The following is a 19,463-nucleotide window of genomic DNA, read 5'->3' as shown; positions in this document are numbered from 1 at the left end:
TTTATGTATGTGTGTACACACACACACACACATATATATATATATATATCTGTGTGTGTGTGTAGAGAGAGAGAGAGAGAGAGATATGTTTTTTAATATTGTTATATTACTCAATAGCTATAAACTGGGTAAACTACTGCTGATTCTGTACTCAGCCTTCTGGCTCAGGTTTTGACCGAAAAGAGTCTGAAGAGCAGCTCACCCACCCAGTGAAGACATCAAATAAATAAATCCCGAGGGCGTGCCTAATCCTCCACTGTATATTTCCACTGTAAAGGATTCTGAAAGGTTCCATCCATCAATCTGGGGTCATTCATGAAATAAAATCAAAACTGTCCTCTGTCTCACACATAAAAATTATGGTTTAATGTTATAGAGAAGTCTCCAAGCCCAGCATATAAAGTTAAACTTGCAGTACTTGGACCAGCAGTTTGCCAGTCCTATCATGAAAATTACCATTCTTTCATCAAGCCATTACTGCAGGTTAAACTTTCCTCAGCCACCCATTGAAGATTTTCCACATATAAAAATTAGAACAAAGGGGCAATCTACATGAAAACACCCAAAAATGAAGGATTACCTGAATGGCACTACAATATTCTGCTGAAGCCAGCAATGAATGAATCAACATTTCTAGTTACCCCTTCAAAGCACAGTTATCTAATGTATGAACTAGGCTGACTTTTCCACTACCTTTTCTCCCAGTGAAAGTGATATACAAGTACACAGGCAGCAGTAATATGCAGCTCTTAAAGGGAGCCAGAGACCATCATAGTAGCTCTAGAATCTTCTTTTTCATCAATGCAGAAATGGAAAAAAGTGCTCACATCACAGAATGTGTTTTGACTTTAAGAATAAACTAGCATATGGTGTTCTGAAAATATTATTAAACTGCAAGGCACTTAATTTAAGACAAATGAGTTTTTATAAGAAGCCTAAATGCTGAAGAGACTGTCCAGGAAGACATGAGGAACATAAGCTCATACATCCTGAGGCAGGAAATGAGAGACATCTGGAAGAGAAGCACTGTTTTTTGATGACCAGGAGATGAGGAAGTCATGACATGGAGTACTTAGACTGGACAGCAGGCCTGAGGGCAATGTAGCAGTAGCAGCATGTAGACTTGTACAGGTAAGTATACAAAAACATAGGTGCTCTGTGCACTGCACATTATGGTCCAGAACTGCCAAAGGAGAAGAGTGGGGTCAGGGAAAAAATTCTGGTCCCTCTGCACCTACAGAGGCCAGAATGTCTCCTTGAAAGGCAATCAGAAGAGTGTCTACATGCAAAGAAGAGGGTTCATAACTGAACAATTAAAAAAGAAATACAAACATAAAAACAACTCTTAAAACATGCTTAGGAAGCATACACAAATTAACTTCTGGAGAGCAGGCTCATGACAAAATGACACATTCAAATGCTATAAAAACAATGCAATACCAGTTCATTATACCTTAATCTCTCCTTAGTTTTGTGGAAACCTCTTGTCAAGTACCGGCAAACATAACTTGCTAGCACTACAGTCTACTAGTAAAATTTAAGTGCAATTAAGAAAAATGTGCCTTAAACAAATTACCAAATAGTTACCTATGATGCTATTAGAATTTTCATTACCAGAAAATATAAACCTAGGGAAACGCAGAATGTGACTAAAAGCAGACATTATTCAGAATTAAGCTGAAGGAGAAAGACAAAGCAAAAATGATTTAAGACTGTCAATATGAAAAAAAAAGTTTACAAAATTACTGGTTTTAAAACACAGCAAATTAAACTATAACAAAAATATCCAGTGTTGTTTTAAGCGGAATATTTCTTTTATTTTTTTTTTCTTTAATCAGGGAGGTCTTCAACTCAGTCCTGGGAAACATTAATTAAGAGCAAATCATCCAGGAAGCTTGTATCCAGCATTTTCTGCCTCGGCTCACTCTCAAAGCAGGAAGGTCTAAGCCACTTTACGCAGTGCAGTCACATGCATAAGCCTCCTAACTTGGCCCACTGAAAATTACAGGATGTATGCAAGCCCACCAAGGAGGCCACCATAAGAGTGTTTTCCAAAGAATTCTCCATCCCACAATCTGGAAGATCTGACAGTATGTCATACAGCCCAGTTTAAAAGGAAGGACGAGAACAGTTGAGAAAGATAATTAAAGGTCTATGGCCTAAGCTGGCATAGAAAAAATGTTTCTTGCCCATCCAGTCCAAAACTTTAGACTATTACATTGAAGGAAAAGATAAAAGATGCTGTGGCATCTGGGGCCTATGCTTGAATGGAGAGATGATGAGATGAAGATGAGAGAGAGGATGTCACAGTAATCACAAATTTTGCAGAGGGCATCATCTATTTAGGCGCACAGGAAACTGACTCTAGATTCTTCTACGCCTCAATAGCTGAAATCCTTTATGACGGGCTCTAAGGGAGGGTTGAAGCATGGTTTCTTGTTGCCTTCTTTCCAGATACTGGGTCAGCTGTTTATGGGGGTGAAAAGAGGGGTAGCAGGCCAATCAATAATGAACTTCATAGGCTTAAGAAACTCTCCAAAGTGGTTGATTAAGAGGAGAGTTATATAGTAGGGAGACATTACCCTCATCCCTAAAATAAGGATCTCCTGGTCCTGACCCCTCTTCCTAAGGTAATTTTGTGGGAGAAGAAAACAGTCTCCTGCCCCTAAGCTCCAGGATGTTGTAGTACGTGATCTCCCACTAGCAAAGGCAACAAGGGAGAAGCAGACTCACTCTGTGTGCTGGAGACAGGAATCTAAACGCTAGGAACAGCTTCCCAAAGGCAGTGACTGGTCATTAAAACCATGCATGTGACTTTGTATGGGAAATAAACCAAGCTACCTAAGGGAAGATTCCAGTATCCAGGCCAGATTCCATGAGCTATCAAAAAAACCTTGGATATTCAAGTGGCCTAGACAGTTTACAAAGAACTACTGGAGTCTACCTACTTTAGCCTGCAAGCCTTTCTTGACTAGGAGGTGAGAGAATTAGAGTCCTTGAGTCCCAGTTTGACCACAGAGTCTGTCACCGGAAATTGCTTTTCAGGAAATGGTCAAAAGCAGTTGAGCGTCAGATGTTAGAAGACAGAAAGATTACTGATGACACCTGAGGATGCAACCCATCAAAGTGGTCAGCAGTAATGATTTTAAATTTGATCTCTCACTACAAATTAAAATGCTAACAGCACCCCATGGGGCATGATGTTGTTTGACCTTGGTTGATGCAAGGCCTCCTGATCCCTTGCTCTCCACTGTCTATTCAATATTAGCCTGTGATCATGTAAAAGACTATATACTCACTGACCTGACCGGTTCCTTTCTGTTGCTTTCTTTTGTGCAACTGCAATACCATCACCTTTTTCCAGTCAAGTGGTACCACTTGTGACTCAAATGACCTGGGTTTACGGCTTGGTTAAGGGCTCAGGAAGTATTTCTGTACCCTTGACTACTGGGGGGGGGGTACTCCAACCTTAACTGCCTCAGTTGTTATTCTACATCCTCCAGGCATTATTGTTAGTTTCAATCAGTTATCTTTTCTCCTCAATCCTCCTCTCCCAACCCAATTGGTAAAACTTCACAATTTTCATCTGTGAACAATGACAAAGCATCTAATAAGCAACTTAGTCTGATCATCTGCCTCCGTCTACCATATGCCTCCCTCATCCACAGCTACAAGTCTTCCTTTTCCACCTCTGTTCCCTTAGACATTTGCAAAAATTATTATGCTCCTCCTCCTTCACATCCTCTGCCAGTTCCCTATTTCAATATCTTCTCTTCAGAAAACCCTGTATGCATTCCTTTTACTCACTGCATATTACTCCCTTTCTGCCTCTTTTTTCTGTAAGTAACCCTCGCCCCAAAAATGCTTCATTTACAGCCTTATTAAACCAGAATATTCTCCTTCTACTCCCTCTCTTTTCTTCTTTTTTGTGAGTTACATCTTCCCGCATCACCTGTTAAGGTGCACAATATTGCTACATTAAAAAAAAAAAATCATTATCTTTTCTTTTCAGCCTCAGTCAGCTACTTCAACATGTCTATTTTAACTTATGCTTGAGTATTTTCCCCAGTCTGTTTCAAGCGTATGCCTACCATTAATAAGGACTTACTCCTTTCTACCTGCTCTATCCTTCTCCGTTATCCACTTCTGTCCACATCCACAGTGTCTTATCTCTACAGTGTGATGACCATCAGCAGATCCCCTAGTCTTGCACAAACTTCCACTACTAGTCTTTTTTCCTTTACATTCCTAATCCATCTCTAGCTGCTCTTTCCTGCAGTCTCCTGGTGCCACTCTCACATACATCACTACTCCCTTGCCTCCCAGTGCCACTCTCACATACACCACTACTCCCTTGTCTCCTGCTGTCACTCTCACATACATCACTACTCCCTTGTCTCCCGGTGCCACTCTCACATACACCACTACTCCCTTGTCTCCTGCTGTCACTCTCACATACATCACTACTCCCTTGTCTCCCGGTGCCACTCTCACATACACCACTACTCCCTTGTCTCCTGCTGTCACTCTCACATACATCACTACTCCCTTGTCTCCCGGTGCCACTCTCACATACACCACTACTCCCTTGTCTCCTGCTGTCACTCTCACATACATCACTACTCCCTTGTCTCCCGGTGCCACTCTCACATACACCACTACTCCCTTGTCTCCTGCTGTCACTCTCACATACATCACTACTCCCTTGTCTCCCGGTGCCACTCTCACATACACCACTACTCCCTTGTCTCCTGCTGTCACTCTCACATACACCACTACTCCCTTGTCTCCTGGTGCCACTCTCACATACATCACTACTCCCTTGTCTCCTGCTGTCACTCTCACATACACCACTACACCCTTGTCTCCTGGTGCCACTCTCACATACACCACTACTCCCTTGTCTCCTGGTGCCACTCTCACATACACCACTACTCCCTTGTCTCCTGCTGTCACTCTCACATACATCACTACTCCCTTGTCTCCCGGTGCCACTCTCACATACACCACTACTCCCTTGTCTCCTGCTGTCACTCTCACATACACCACTACTCCCTTGTCTCCTGGTGCCACTCTCACATACACCACTACTCCCTTGTCTCCTGCTGTCACTCTCACATACACCACTACTCCCTTGTCTCCTGGTGCCACTCTCACATACACCACTACTCCCTTGTCTCCTGGTGCCACTCTCACATACATCACTACTCCCTTGTCTCCTGTTGTCACTCACATACACCACTACTCCCTTGTCTCCTGGTGCCACTCTCACATACACCACTACTCCCTTGTCTCCTGCTGTCACTCTCACATACACCACTACTCCCTTGTCTCCTGGTGCCACTCTCACATACATCACTACTTCCTTGCCTTCCATGTCTTTTCTATATTACCTGTACTACTTAATAACCATATCCTTATCCTTGCATTTAACAAGTGTGTATGTGTGTGTCACCTGGATAGCATCTTTCTTCAACAATGCAAACCTGTACCAGAAAGTGATTTTGAAGTAACTATAGTCAGTGGCTTTAGAGGTAGCGCATGCATCTTTGATGCTGACAGATCAGAAGGCTGTGGGTTCTATTCACACCCAAAGTGCTTGTGTTCATTTCCTATTACTGACACTGCAGTGCAGCATATGGTGGGAGTTGCTGCACTCCTGACTGATGCTGTTTGAATGAGACATTAAACTAAGTCCCAATCTGCCTGAGTAGGCGATAACTCAGGTAGTTAAAATTCCCACAGCACATTAAAAAAACACAGTAGGGGAACTTCTCAGGTGCTCCAGCCAAATTTCCTCTATTCAGTATGAATACCAACTCAGGTGTTCCCTGAAAAGATGTCACTGGCTTACTGGGACTAAATCAGTTAAGAAAAAATAAATAAATAATATGAAATCACCCAATGGATAGTATCTGCAAAGTGATACCATCTTACTGCAAGAAAAGGAAACATGAGATATGCATATTGAACTTCTGAAAAAATGCTGATAAAAAGCCAGTTGAAAGCCTGCAACAGTCTGGGAAAATGCTGATAAAAAGCCAGCTGAAAGCCTGCAACAGTTCTTTAACATTTTAACCTAAGACGTAGAACAAAGTTGTTCCTTTAGAACACCTCCTGAAAATGACAGCTGTTATTTTCTAAGCTCCAAGTCAAAATAATTTATTTTACTTATCCACAAAAAGATCTTTCACGTAGTTTGTAAAATCACCTTTAAATCAATACCTAATATGTTCACTACTTTGCTTTGTAAGAAGCGGTCACAAAACAAGTGTGATGAACGTCTGAGGTAAAAAGAGTCGTAGCTAGTTGTGTAACTTTGTCAATTTTCAATACTTTGACCCAAAACATGTACTACATTCACTTTTCTGCATATTATAAAACTACCTCTGGAGTAGGTTAGACTAATTATCACTGTTGGTAATATGGAGAAAGGATTTAACATGATGCTGAAATCTGGTACAAAAATAATGCAAGTCAACAAAGTTACAAATGATGCAGCTTCAAAATGTTACTAATTTTTAACAGTTACAAAGTAGACAGGGTTTGCCTCACAAACATACTGTATACTTTTCAAACTCAACGGAAAGTACTTTCTGCACCCTGACCAGATTATTCAGTAAAAGCCACACTAAACAATACTGTTTTGGATGAGAACAGTCTTGGTACTGAAAACTATTTTGCTTCTAGTATGTTTCTGAAACATATCTGCTCATGTAAAGGCTTTACTGAAAAAGCTCTAGTCTTAACCAGTGTCTACAGAATTATGCTGTAATCAAACTGAAACTCTAAAAAATGACCCAAAATATGCTATACATAATTCATTAACAGCTACCTTAATTACTGCACTAGAAAGTTACCAATATGTACACTACGTTCAATCAAAAGAAGGCAGGTACAAGTACCTCTCAACCAATCAGGGACAAATCCAGAAATAATCAGGCACACTTTTTAAACAGTAGTACTAGTAACATGAGACATACACAGAATAAGAGAATGTGAGTTAATATACATTTTCTGAAGTAAAAGAACTCTGCAATGGTAATTATTGCCATTATTTATTAATTATTCACCACCTTTTCCCTAAAAGTTACCATTTTTAGGAGGAATTAGGAGGGACAGGGCTAAAATTTGAGTCAATATCAGGGAAAGTTAAGAGGTGCAACCTACACAAGCCCAAGGTGGGAGATGGACCATGGAAACCAGTCTGACAGGGCAATTTAAACTTCTAACACATAAAGCAATATAAATGGTAAAATAGTAAATAGTAAACGCATAAAACAGGTCTGGTACAATCAATGTAAAGATAACACAGTCTCTGTCAATTCACAGTTCATGCATTTACAAAATGCACATGAACCAAAAAAAAAAAAGTTATGTCTTACCATAACGTTCCATCTGAATTGTAGATCTTCATTCATTACTGTTAGGACTTCGGTTCCGTCCTTGGAACCGACATGGCCGTTACCAAGCTCACGCCAGCCAAAAACTCTCAGCTAAGACCTACCCACAATGCCTCTCTCATAGTCTCTTCAGATCGAGTTTGCCCGCCATTATAGTGTAATAATAATAAAAGAGACATCAGGAGGCTCTGTCTGAGCAAATACCTTAACTAATAAGGAACTCCCAAAGTCCACCAGGAGTCCAGGCAGGGGGAAGGAGGGCGGACAGATGGAATGGTATGGTAAGACATAACTTCCTTTATCTGATGTTGTAAATTTTTATTCATTCCTTACTGTTAGGACAGAGTCCCCAGCTACTGGATTCCTAGGTGGCCCTAAGGAAGGACATTCCTGAGCACCATAGAACAAAAAGATGCTCGTCCCCTGGAGGCCAAATCCAATTTGTAATGAGTGATAAAGGTATGAGGCTTTGCTCAAGTGGCTGCTGCACAGATATCATCCATAGTGGCACTGAAGTAGCCATCGATCTAGTAGAGTGAGCCTTTATTCTGGAAGGTAAAGACACTTTGTTCTGATAGTAGATGAAAGTAATGGCATTTCTAAGCCAAGAAGATAAAAGTCATTTTGGAGACAGGCCTACCCAATCTGGGTCCTGCAAAAGCCACAAACGATCCATTTTTCTGAAAGATTTAGTTCTGTCCAAGTACAAATTAAGTTGCCTATGAACATCGAGGGTATGCAAAAGATATTCCCCTCTATTTGAATGATGAGGGAAGAAAACCGGCAGGTCAATAGACTGATTAATGGAAAATCCGGAAATGACCTTGGGCAAAAAGGAGGGGTCAGTACGTAGGGACACTCTTTCCCTATGAAAAATCAAGTAAAGTCACTTGACACTCAAGGCCTGCAACTCAGATACTTTTCACGCTGAGGTAAGGGCTACTAGAAGTAGAGTTTTCCAAGACAAAAATTTCATATCACATGAGTTAGAAGGCTCGAAAGGAGGACTTAGTAATGACCGAAGTACCAATGTCAAGTCCCAAGGCTCTATAGGAGGCTTGACAGGAGATTTAACATGCAATACTCCATTCATGAAGGTTTTGCACAGTCGGTGTGACATAACAGAAGAATTATCAAATCCATTGTGAAAATTTGCAATAGCAGCTAAGTGCACAGTAATTGTCAATGCTGAAGCTACTGCATGTAATAGGGTAGTCAGGTATTGTAGGATCTTCTGAACAGGCATGGAAAAGGGGTCTATGTTATGATCTTTGGCCCATGTAGAGAACCTAGCCCACTTACTAGAATAGATTTTCCTGGTGAAAGGTTTTATGTAAAGCCAGAAGAATCTCATGAACAGGAGATGAAATATCAGGTAGCCTGGCAATCATCGGAAGTGGAGAAACCAAGCTGTAAGCTTGAAGCTGTGGAGATTGGGGTGAATCAGTCCCTGAGGATGAGACAGCAGACCCTGGGATTGATCCAGGATCCACGGGCTGTGAATCAGATGATGCCATAGGAAAGGGAACCAGACTTGGGGCAATGAGGATCACTCTGCTTCTCAACCTTTGAGCTTTCTGTAGGAATTTCAGGATGAGGGGAAAGGCATACAGCAGACCCGGAGGCCAATCGTGCATCAGAGCATCTCTCGGTGACTCCCCCTGATGGGGGATCAGGGCAAAGTTAGCTTCTGCATTTGTTGTTTAGGGGAGAAGCAAACAGGTCGCAGCAAGGCCTGCCCCAACGGCGGTAGATCTGATCTGCTATTACAGGACTGAGGGACCACTCGTGAGGCATCAGAATGTTCCTGCTCAGATTGTCCGCAATAAGATTGGAACTCCCAGGAATGTGCATTGCTATGAGAAAGCGGTTGGAAGCCATTGCCCAGTGCCAAATTCTCATGGCCTCTACACACAGGGGGTAAGACCTGGTTCCACCTTGTTTGCTGATGTACCAGATGACTGACATGTTGTCTGACTGAATTGCCATGGTCCCGGAAGGAAAGGATGTGTGGAACGCTTGCAACACTAAGAGAACTGCCCTCAATTCCAGGACATTTATGTGAAAATTGGCCTCCATGGGGGACCAGGTGCCCTGAACTGTCTTTACCTGGAATTACCCCCCCCCCCACCCTAACAGGGAAGCAATCATGGTCACTGTAGCCCTGGGCTGGGGAAGGCAGAATGGTCAACACCAAAGATTTGATTCTGGCTTCATCCATCAAAGCATTTCTTTCTTGCAAAGGTTTGTAAGGCGTATCATGTGGTCAAGTGGGTGGGTTAAGATCGACCATTGTGATGAAAGGAGCCACTGTACTAGTCTCATGTGCAACTTTGAGAGTGGAACTAAGGTAATGGTTTCTGCCATAGATCCCAGTAGTTGTAGTACAAGGCGTGCTGGTACAAATGTCTGTGGAAGGAGGACTTGAATCTGGCTTATTTTTGAGAGCATGTGAGGGGGAAGGGAAGCTTGACAGGACATTGTGTTGAAGATTGCTTCAATGAATTCCAGTGCTCTTGTTGGAGACATTTGTGATTTGCCCATGTTGATCGTGATACCCATGCATAGAGCAAGGCTTTGTCTGTAAGAGACAGAGAATGAGAAGATTCCTGGTCGTGGCAGTAAGGAGCCAATCATCTAAATATGGAAACACCTGGAATCCTTGTAGTCGGAGATGAGCTACTGCAACTGCCATACATTTGGTGAACACTCTGGGGGCTGTCGAGAGACCAAAGTGCAGTACCCTAAACTGATAGTAATTGGCTCCCAGCCGGAAGCGGAGAAATCTCCGGGAGCATTTTTCCATCTTTATGTGGTAATACGCATCCTGGAGGTCTATAGAGCACATCCAGTTGTCCCTCCCCAGAAAGGGGAGGATGGACTGTACCTTGACCATCCGGAATTTTTGAGGTTTTATGAATTTGTTTAGTAAGCTGAGATCCAGGATTGGTTTCCAGTCCCCTGTCTTTTTTGGCACTAAAAAGAACCTCGAGTAAAATCCGGATCCTCCCTGGTCTGGTGGGACTCTTTTTCTTAGCAGCTTTTCGATTTCTAAGGCTGCAGCCTCCCTCTGACTGGGTGGGACATTGGGATTAGTTTTATGGGTCTGGGAGTAAGATCGAATGGGATATTATTATCTGCACCCACACAGCCGTTATTAGTTGCCAGGTCTGCAGGTGCAGGGAAAATCGACTGCTTCCAGAGGAAAGCAATCGGGGCCACTGTTCAGGAGCGTTGGTAGGGTCGGCCAGAGAAGGAATCTCTAGCACCATGGTTGCGTGGACCCCCTCTGCCCCAAAAGAGGCATCTTCCAGATGAGTTGCCCCCTCTGCCCCGGGGGGATTGCTCATTACAAGCGTCACAAAAAGATCCTTGGGACTTCTTGAACCACAATTTCCTCCCCTCTGGTTCCTGGAAAAGGATCTCTGGGGTGGAAAAACATATGCCCACAGCAGACAAGGTCTTTCTGTCATTCTCACTACGTAATAGTGTGCCTCTTACTTTGGGACCAAAAAGGGAAGATTTGTCAACAGGCGCATTGACAAAGGAAAATTTAAAGGGGTCCGCAAAATCACACAAACGCATCCAAGCATGCCGTCTCATGACAATGCTTGATGCGGCTGGTCGAGCTGCCCCCTTGGTGGTGTAAGAGATTAAGCTCATCGAGGAGTTCGAGATAGATTCCAGGATAGCCAGCCGAGAGGCAACAGTGTCACACACCTCGTCAGGCAGTACCCCCAACAAAGAGGCAGACATTTCTGAGATTAGGTCTCTTTGGAGGCGAGTAAACTGTGCCAGATAATTCAGTGACCGAATGGCAAAGGTCGCTGAAGCTTAGACCCGCTTCCCCAGCTCCCTGTTCAGGGGATGAACAGTGGAACTATCTTCTGCCAGTTCCCTCTTGGTGGCTGCCGCCACGACCATGGAATCAACTACCAGCTGTTTGGACCAATTGGGCTGGTCTTCAGGGGTGGATAAAATTTTATCTGGCCTCCGGGGGACAGGTTCTATGTTGTCCGGGGCCTTCCAGGCACGCTGCACAATTAGTTCAACAAGCTCATCCGCAGGTGGGGTCACCCAGGAAGTAGATGGCCGAGCACGGAAGGCCTGCAAGAACACAGATTCCTCCGAAAAAGGGTTGGAAGGCTTCCAGTCTCCCCTCTGCTTGAGGATCTCGAGAATGTCTCCAAATGAGATGTCTTCTGAAGGAGACCGTGGGGACCCTTCTCCCTCATCACAATCGGTGTCCTCGATGATGGATTCCTCAGGGGAATCAAGGTGCTTCCTCTTGCACAGTTTCTTCCGGGGTGGCTCCCCAGTGGGATCTTCTAAGGACGACTCCTGAGAAAGGTTTCCCTTCAAGGGAAGGTCTTGCGGCTCCCATGCTCAGGATTCCAGAGTAGGGGGTTGGGACAGTTCCATGCTACAGGGGGGTACTGGTGTCGATGCCAATGGTGCCAAATGCGAGCCTGTTGAAGCAAGGACCCTCTCAATCACCTGGAAAGCCGGCTCGCCCAAAGAGGAATGAGAGCCTGGAACCGAGAAGGACAACCTCAGAACCGGGGTTACACCCTGCCCTGAGAAGCCCGCCTCCAGGTGAGGAGCTCTGAGCGGACCGGTAGCTGCTGGGGGAGCCGTGGCCATAGACAGTGCCACTGAAAAAATAGGCGCTGAACTAGGGGCCACGGTGCTGACAGCCCAATCACTGCTCTGAGAGTGCGCCAGTTCCAAAGGAGCCATTGCACCAAAAGTAATCGATGACCACAGGGGAGCCATCGGAGCCGAGACAGAATGCACCAGGGTGGCGATCGGTACCAAAGTCTCCGGGGCCTGGGAGGAGGATATACAGGTGAATATAAAGTGAAAGCTTCCGTTCCAAGAGGGAAGGAAGACCTAGCAGGACTGGATAATCCTCTAGCTGCCAAAAGCTTGCCCCCAACCCTCACTAAATCTTGTTCTGAAAGACTCTTGGTGGATCTGAAGGAAGCTGCCGAAGGAGATTCAGGTCTCCCGAGAAATGGACTAAACTGGTGTCCCAAAAAGAGGTCATAAGTGGGAGAATAACTGGTTCTGGTAAGGTGTTCGACCTTCAGAACCGACGGTATCAGTGGAGCCATACAAGACATTGGTGCCGGGGATGGCGCCAATGCAGGAACAGTATTTGGAGCCTTGTCAAAACCAAGTTTGGCACCGAGGAGGATGGTGCCAAAGCTGGCACAGTGGTTGCAGTCAGAATTAATGGCGGCACCAAGGGAGAAGACATGGAGCCTGGTGCCAACGTAGTCTGAGCCGAAGGCACTGGAGTTGACTTGGTTCTGAGGAGGACGGAGATGTCGGAACAGAGTGACTTCATTTCTCTTTATGTTTCTTAGTCTTAGGAGGTGCTGACACCTCCATCCCAGAAAGAGCCTCCAAGAAGGGAGTTTTCATCATACCCTTCAGAATCAGTTTGTTCTTATGCTCAGCCAATGTACGGTTGCTGAAGCTGGAACAAATATCACAAGAAGCATTGATGTGGTCAACGCCCAAACAATAAACGCACAGAGCGTGACCTTCTGAATTGGGAATCTTACACTTGCACTTATCACACTGTTTAAATTCTAGTTTTATTTTATCAGACATCATGGAAAAAACACACTACCCTAAACTACAAGTTAACCAACCAAAACTACAATGGCAAGGTTAGAGAAGTTTTTTTTTTTTTTTAAACAGATAGAAAAGGGAGGAGTACCAACAATGGTACTTAGAAATACCACAAAGTGGTAGGAAATGGCCTACCAAAGGTAAAGGTGAGGGACAGTACCAACGATGGTATAAAAGGTAGAGGGTAGGATTTAGAAAAAGGTATATATACAGATGAAAAGATGATATTTAGGGAAAACTACTAAAGGAAGGTAATGATAAAGACAATCACAAAAAATGCTACACTTAGCTTGAGAGAGAAGGCTTGGCACGTCTGACGAGGAACGTGGCAAACGTGATCTGGAGAGACTATGAGAGGGGCATTGTGGGTAGGTCTTTGAGGAGAGTTTTTGGCTGGCGCGAGCTTGGTAACGGCCGTGTTGGTTCCGAGGACGGAACCGAAGTCCTAACAGTAAGGAATGAATAAAGATTTACAACATCAGATTAAATGTTCTCATAATCCAATGGCAGCATTATTCAAACATTATTTTGGGATATAGATACTTCACACATCCTAAAAATGAAAATCAGCTTCAAAGCAAATACACTCCTTCCTCAGATAATGAAAGTGTGATTATTTGTATCCAGCCATACCAGTGACATGAGAAAATCACTTCAATCTTTTGGCTCATTACACATTTATATCTGTCCCGCTGTTGCGGGGGGGGGGGGGGGGGTTTGCAAAAATAACTAAATAATAAAAAGTAGTTACATCTTCAAAACTAGCATTATCATTACATTACAGACTTACTTTGACAAACTGTGTTTTGTACTCCCTAATGCTGTATTTGCAAGAACAGGTTTAATACGTCTTACAGTCTTGATAAACTTTTCACACAAATTATATTACAGTAAACTCTCAGTTAACTGGCACCCATGGGGATTGGATGCCTTACAACTGTAGTTTCTGGTTGCTTGAGAGTTACTATTAAAAACAGACCTGACTAATACTGTACCCTATACTATTTGTTTGGTTTGACTTGTTCTCAGGTTGGGAGGAGAGAGAATTTATTCCCATCTTCCTTTTTAAAACTCTACAACTCTAAAAATGTAAAATGTGTTTCTGTGGAGGGGAAAACAAAGTGCAACACATGAAAATTGTACTGCATTTCTTTGTTTTTTTTTTTTGACAGTTGCTTGAGTTCTGGTTAACTGAGAGTTTACTGTATTTGCTTCCTAAAAAAAGGCCCAAAGCTGTCACTGTAAGTAATTATCTCAAGCTGCCATCATGGAAAACATTAACAAATCAAGAGCAAAATGAGGTAAAACAAACTCTTCTTACAATTGCTGATTGAAGGCTCAGCCTCATCTGCAAAAAGACAGTCAACATTTAAAACAAAGGACTTCAAGAACAGTAGATCTGCATGCAGTGTCATAAACACGCATACCATTCAGAGAAATAAGAGCCCAAAAGAGAGCAGTGACAGGTTTTGTGTTACTCAATGCAGTTATCTTTTAGTTTAGGTGCAAAATAGATCACTCTATCCTCTGCTTCTTTAGACTAGCTTTTATCATTCAAGAAATGAATAAAATAATGCTGTTACTATACCAAACAATAATTCACCCATGACTGTGAATTTTGCTAGTAGTAACTCAATTGCAGGATTTTTGTTTTGAGCATTACTTAAGTATGACTTAATATGTGCCTTCCAAATGCATAACTAAACTGCATTATCACCAGCCAAATATGAAATTCAATGCCATCAGAAAACTGCTGGAAGAAACTTGTGCACATGTCCATCTAGCCCTCCCCATACCATCTTCCTGATGTTAACATCAGCTACAAACACCCTTCTGTGACTAGTCACCATAGCTTGCACCATTACAGGGCAATCTGCCATCTCCATGATATACAGGAAAGCTATACCCTTATAAGAGACTCCCTGACAGTGCATGATTCAGTGGAATTGCATGCTAACTCCGGTCTCACTCATGCCAATAAACCTACATTATTAACTTTCATGTCTTATAATGCTGTCTAACTATTTAAACAGGAAGGAACTTTTTTCACAAATTTATCACCTAGCTGCACTAAGTGATGCATAAAATAAAATTGTAGCAAGATATTTACAGATATAATTTTTACCTTTATAACATTTTTTCAACAATTCATTAAACCCACAATATTTTTTTATCTTCATCTGTAGTAAATGAAAAGAATCTCGGGTCCCATTTGCTGATCACATGACTAAGTACAAGGCGAATGGTTATGATGACAAAGCAAATGCATTGAACTCCTGCCTGGTCACAAGACACCTGATCAGTGCCCAGGGCTACTGTATGTGTGCGCATTTGTGCATATGAGTGGAGCAAATGTGTGTCTGGATATAATTTCCTTTTAAGGAATCTGAAAGACGTTGAGCTTGCTTGTGTTTTTTAGTGTTTGCCTTCGGTTGCAAAACCATACTCTCACCACTTCACGGTCATAGTTCAACTCCTTGGCAATTTCAGTGATTTCCTGTCCTGTAGGTAAGGCATTTTTTTCAAAATAGGCATTTAAAGTTTCAATGGCTTGTGGAGTAAAGGAAGTCCTGCGTTTTCGTTTTTTGGAAGGTTCACCCCCAACAAATTCCATCAGATTTTGCTGTCCTGCTTGATTCCGTAGTTCAGCCTCATTAAGCCATTTTTCTAAAACAGGTTTAAGTTTTTGAGCACTTTTTGGAGTTATGTCCAATTTTTCAAACCTAAAGAAAATAAAAAAGTAAAATTCATATGTTAACAAGAATATTAAGGCAGAATTCATACCTAGACATGAAATGAAGTGCATACGATTACATGAATGAACAGCAATAAAACAACATAATAAATTGGGCGTTACCTAAAATTTTTAAGGTAAAAAAGTACAGAGAGCAGAGCAAGAGTTACTGTAACAGTGGACAGACCAATAACGACAATTAGTTTTAGTACACCATGGTGGATAAACATTTTAACAGTTTAGGTGCAATTTTACATGCATAAAATATAATCCTACTATTGCAGTGCTCCTTTTGTTTACAAAGCAAATGTCTCATGTGCAGCAACTGTAGTATGGAAAAGAGCTGAGAAATAACAATGAGTCGATGTTTTGGGAACATCACTGTGAGTTGTTCTAGACTGTATACTGACTTTTTCTTTCTGTATGAGGCTGTCTAGCGTGGAGGGCTCCCTGAGTTAACAGGGCAAGACAGAAGTGCTCTAAGAGCAGCTGCAACACTTATAACGAAGAACTTGCTAGTGTTGTGCTTTGAGGAGTTTACTTTATTTGCAAACTCTCCCACATCTTAGTAAAGATACTCGGAAATTATTTTCTTTCTTTCAGTCTGTGATACTGCCTAGCTGTGGTCAGATCCTGGACTTAACAAGCAACATTAGAAGTGTTCTATGAGTAGCTGTGAGTAGAGTGATGCATCTATGTATCACTGCATATTTTTTGTGACTTTGTGAGTTTTACATGATTTGTGAAGATAAATTTCTTTTATTTTAGTGACTTTTATATTTTACTATATTTGACTTAACTTTAGGTTATCTTCAGTGTACTGACGATTTCATCTAAATTTATTAATAATTACATTTTTAGTTAGTTCATTAACACAGTGATATATTCTTTTAATGAATAGGCACTAAATGATCTACTGAAGAATATATTTATAGTAAAGTGCAGAAATTGTGAAGTTTATCTTTCTCATGTAATAAGTTAAGATTTAGGGTTTTGTTTTAACTGTGTTAAGATATCTGAATTAACAAGGATTCTCAATAGTCAGCCCCATAGCTAATGCCAAGTTAACTGAACATGAATTAGAAATTTCCTTAAAAAGTATATCCAGTTTTGTATCATCTTTGTATGAAGATTTAATTGAATCACTGGCTCATTCAGGGAACTGTCAATCTGTATTTTCTGCATATAATATTAGCTTAGTATATCCTCAAATAAATACAAATTTACCTATGAGTAATGAATTTGTGTCCAATGAAAGAGGACAGTACCAGGCCCCACCCGATTTCGGAGACATGACTGATAAATTAAAGAGTAAATATTTTAGACAAGTGCAATAAGGCAGGTAATAAAACCAAACAATATCTCAGCAATAACTTATTTAAAGCGTAAGTATCTATAAACAGAAAGTTACAGAGAGTGTATCGGACAAAAGAACAGAAAAAGAAAATAACCGTTTCTCCTTCTGGTACTATAGACAACAAATGTTCCTTCAGTAAATTCATCCATGTCTCAAGATGGTGATTATTCTGTGGTTTCCATTTCAGATGGTAATTTAATTACAAATTCAGCTACTCATGATTCTAAAAGTAAGCATAATGTAGAGCTGATTGATTTTGAATTAGAAACAGCTAGTGAAGGATCTTTTGATTTCAATCATGATGCTTTCTCTCAGAAATTTTTAGTCAAAACAGCTAGTGTTCCTGCTGATGATGGAAACAGTTTTAATGACTTAAATTTCATCCCCCCACCCATTTTGTATCCTGAAATTGTAATAAATTCTAAAAAAAAAAATTTATGAACCTATATCAACAGGTCAATAAAACTAGCACATCTGTTGTAAACAAAACTTAAAAGAACAGTAGTGAGTGGGGTAACTGATTGTAATTTCTTAGAAGAATGTCACTTTGATGTTCAAAGTTTGCAAACTAAAGGCACTGACACAACAATGGGTCGTATGTTACAAAGTGAAGACATTTTATTTCTAAATGATTCAGTGGTAAAGGATATAAGGAGACCTTTGTGGAATATTAACTCTTCATTTGACTATAATCTAGTCTATCGGATTTGAAATGATCTGATTTACCTTGTCTTTTACGAAATCTATTAAATGGAAAAATATTTTATTCTACTATCTTTACTCACTGTGGGACTAATGACTTGAAGAAAACTCCAATAAGTCATATGAAAGCAGTGGTATTAGATGTCACTGAACTGTTAGAAAGTAGTAAAGGTTGTGTTAAGTGACATAATCCCAAATACAAAGTGGAATGACTATATGTACTCTAAAGCTGTCTTAACGGGTCTACATTATAAGATCGATGTTTGAAAACATTGAACAACATATGGTCGATGTCTTCAAACATCCAACTTATAAAACGACAGAAAAGAAAAAAGTACCCTAATGGGTTTAAGCACCCCCCACATGGGGGGCTGCGTCCCCCACACCCACCGCTACTTAAATATACCAACTCCGAGACCGCACTACATTGCAGTAAACAGAAATCTCCCCTTAAAAGATTTCAGTTTAAATGCTCGAGATTCTGAGTGTTCGATATTCTTGTGTCGACAATGTCAGATTCAATATTGCCGGCATTCGAGAATATAATATAGACCAGTCTTAACAACTGGTTAAGATCAGCATGTCTAATTCATAATAATTCACTGATTACTTATTAGGAACAGTTTATTTTTGATTATCGAATGTTTGTCAATGACTTGTGGCACAAGTAAATATGATTCAAGTTTTATCTATGGTAAATTGATTACTTTGTTAAAAATTTTTTTTTTAGGAATACCACTTCTGATAGACCTAGGGTCTCAGACTACCAAAGACCTAATTATATTCTAAAGCTACATTACTGAAATGCAAGAAGTTTAGTAAATAAATACGAGTTACTTTATGTCTCACGAGAGAAACTGGGGTATAATAGAAATAACTGAAGTATGGGGTACGACTAATTTACTCTTCCTTGGATATGAGAAGACAATGTCTTTCTATATATAGAAATAGAGATATAGTTATAATTCTTTTAAAAGATGGATTAGTTTATACACTAAAATAACACTGACTTGGAGATCATTTCTATTGATATACATTCCTTTTCTGCATGAAATACATTAAAAATATTTTGTCCTTATAGAAAACCTTCCATGGACTCCAACATTCACAAAGAATTCATTAAATGTTTGAAGTTACAGTTTAGGAATAGCTTTGCTGGTTTACTTGGTGATTTGAAATATCCAACTATAAATTGGTTAACTGCTAATCAAACAGGAAATTCAAGCCTGAGTTTCTACACAATTTACTTTAATTTTATATGACTCAATTAATTTGCACTCCTACCAGTGGTAGTCACATACTAGATTTGTGACAAACTGACCTTCACAAGTTGAAGAAATTATTGTGGGTCCACCATTATGTAATTCTGACCATTGTTCAATTACAACTTGTATTTTATTTAGTCCTATTTTACAATCAAGAGTTATTAGGAAATAACAGTATCATAAGATTGACTTTATGAGTACAAATAATTCTATAAACGTAACTGACTGGTCATTGTTATGAAGTACTAAGGAGGATGGAGGTTACTCTATTCTGGAATCTATTCTGAGTAATGCTATGGATTCAGTAACGTGCAATAAGGCATATGTAACTTGCAAATTTCCTTACTGGGGGGACACAG

The 19,463-nt window shown here is 40.9% G+C and overlaps 1 protein-coding gene across 2 annotated transcripts in view; it reads right to left on the bottom strand.

The window, feature by feature from the left end:
- Nucleotides 1-14,202: 14,202 nt before the first annotated feature.
- Nucleotides 14,203-19,463, bottom strand: part of POU6F1 (POU class 6 homeobox 1) — a 438,794-nt gene continuing 433,533 nt past the window's right edge. For both annotated transcript variants that reach the window (XM_044083449.1, XM_044083450.1), the window contains exon 12: nucleotides 14,203-15,769. In XM_044083449.1, coding sequence (XP_043939384.1) covers nucleotides 15,424-15,769 — 346 coding nt within the window. In that variant the 3' untranslated portion in view covers nucleotides 14,203-15,423. The remainder of the gene's footprint in view (nucleotides 15,770-19,463) is intronic.

The sequence above is a fragment of the Protopterus annectens genome, chromosome 9.part0, assembly GCF_019279795.1.
Source record: "Protopterus annectens isolate FY-2018-M chromosome 9.part0, PAN1.0, whole genome shotgun sequence".
NCBI classification, from domain to species: domain Eukaryota; kingdom Metazoa; phylum Chordata; order Ceratodontiformes; family Protopteridae; genus Protopterus; species Protopterus annectens.
The sequence above is the reverse complement of the archived record's forward strand: the minus strand, read 5'-3'. Positions and strand labels throughout refer to the sequence as shown.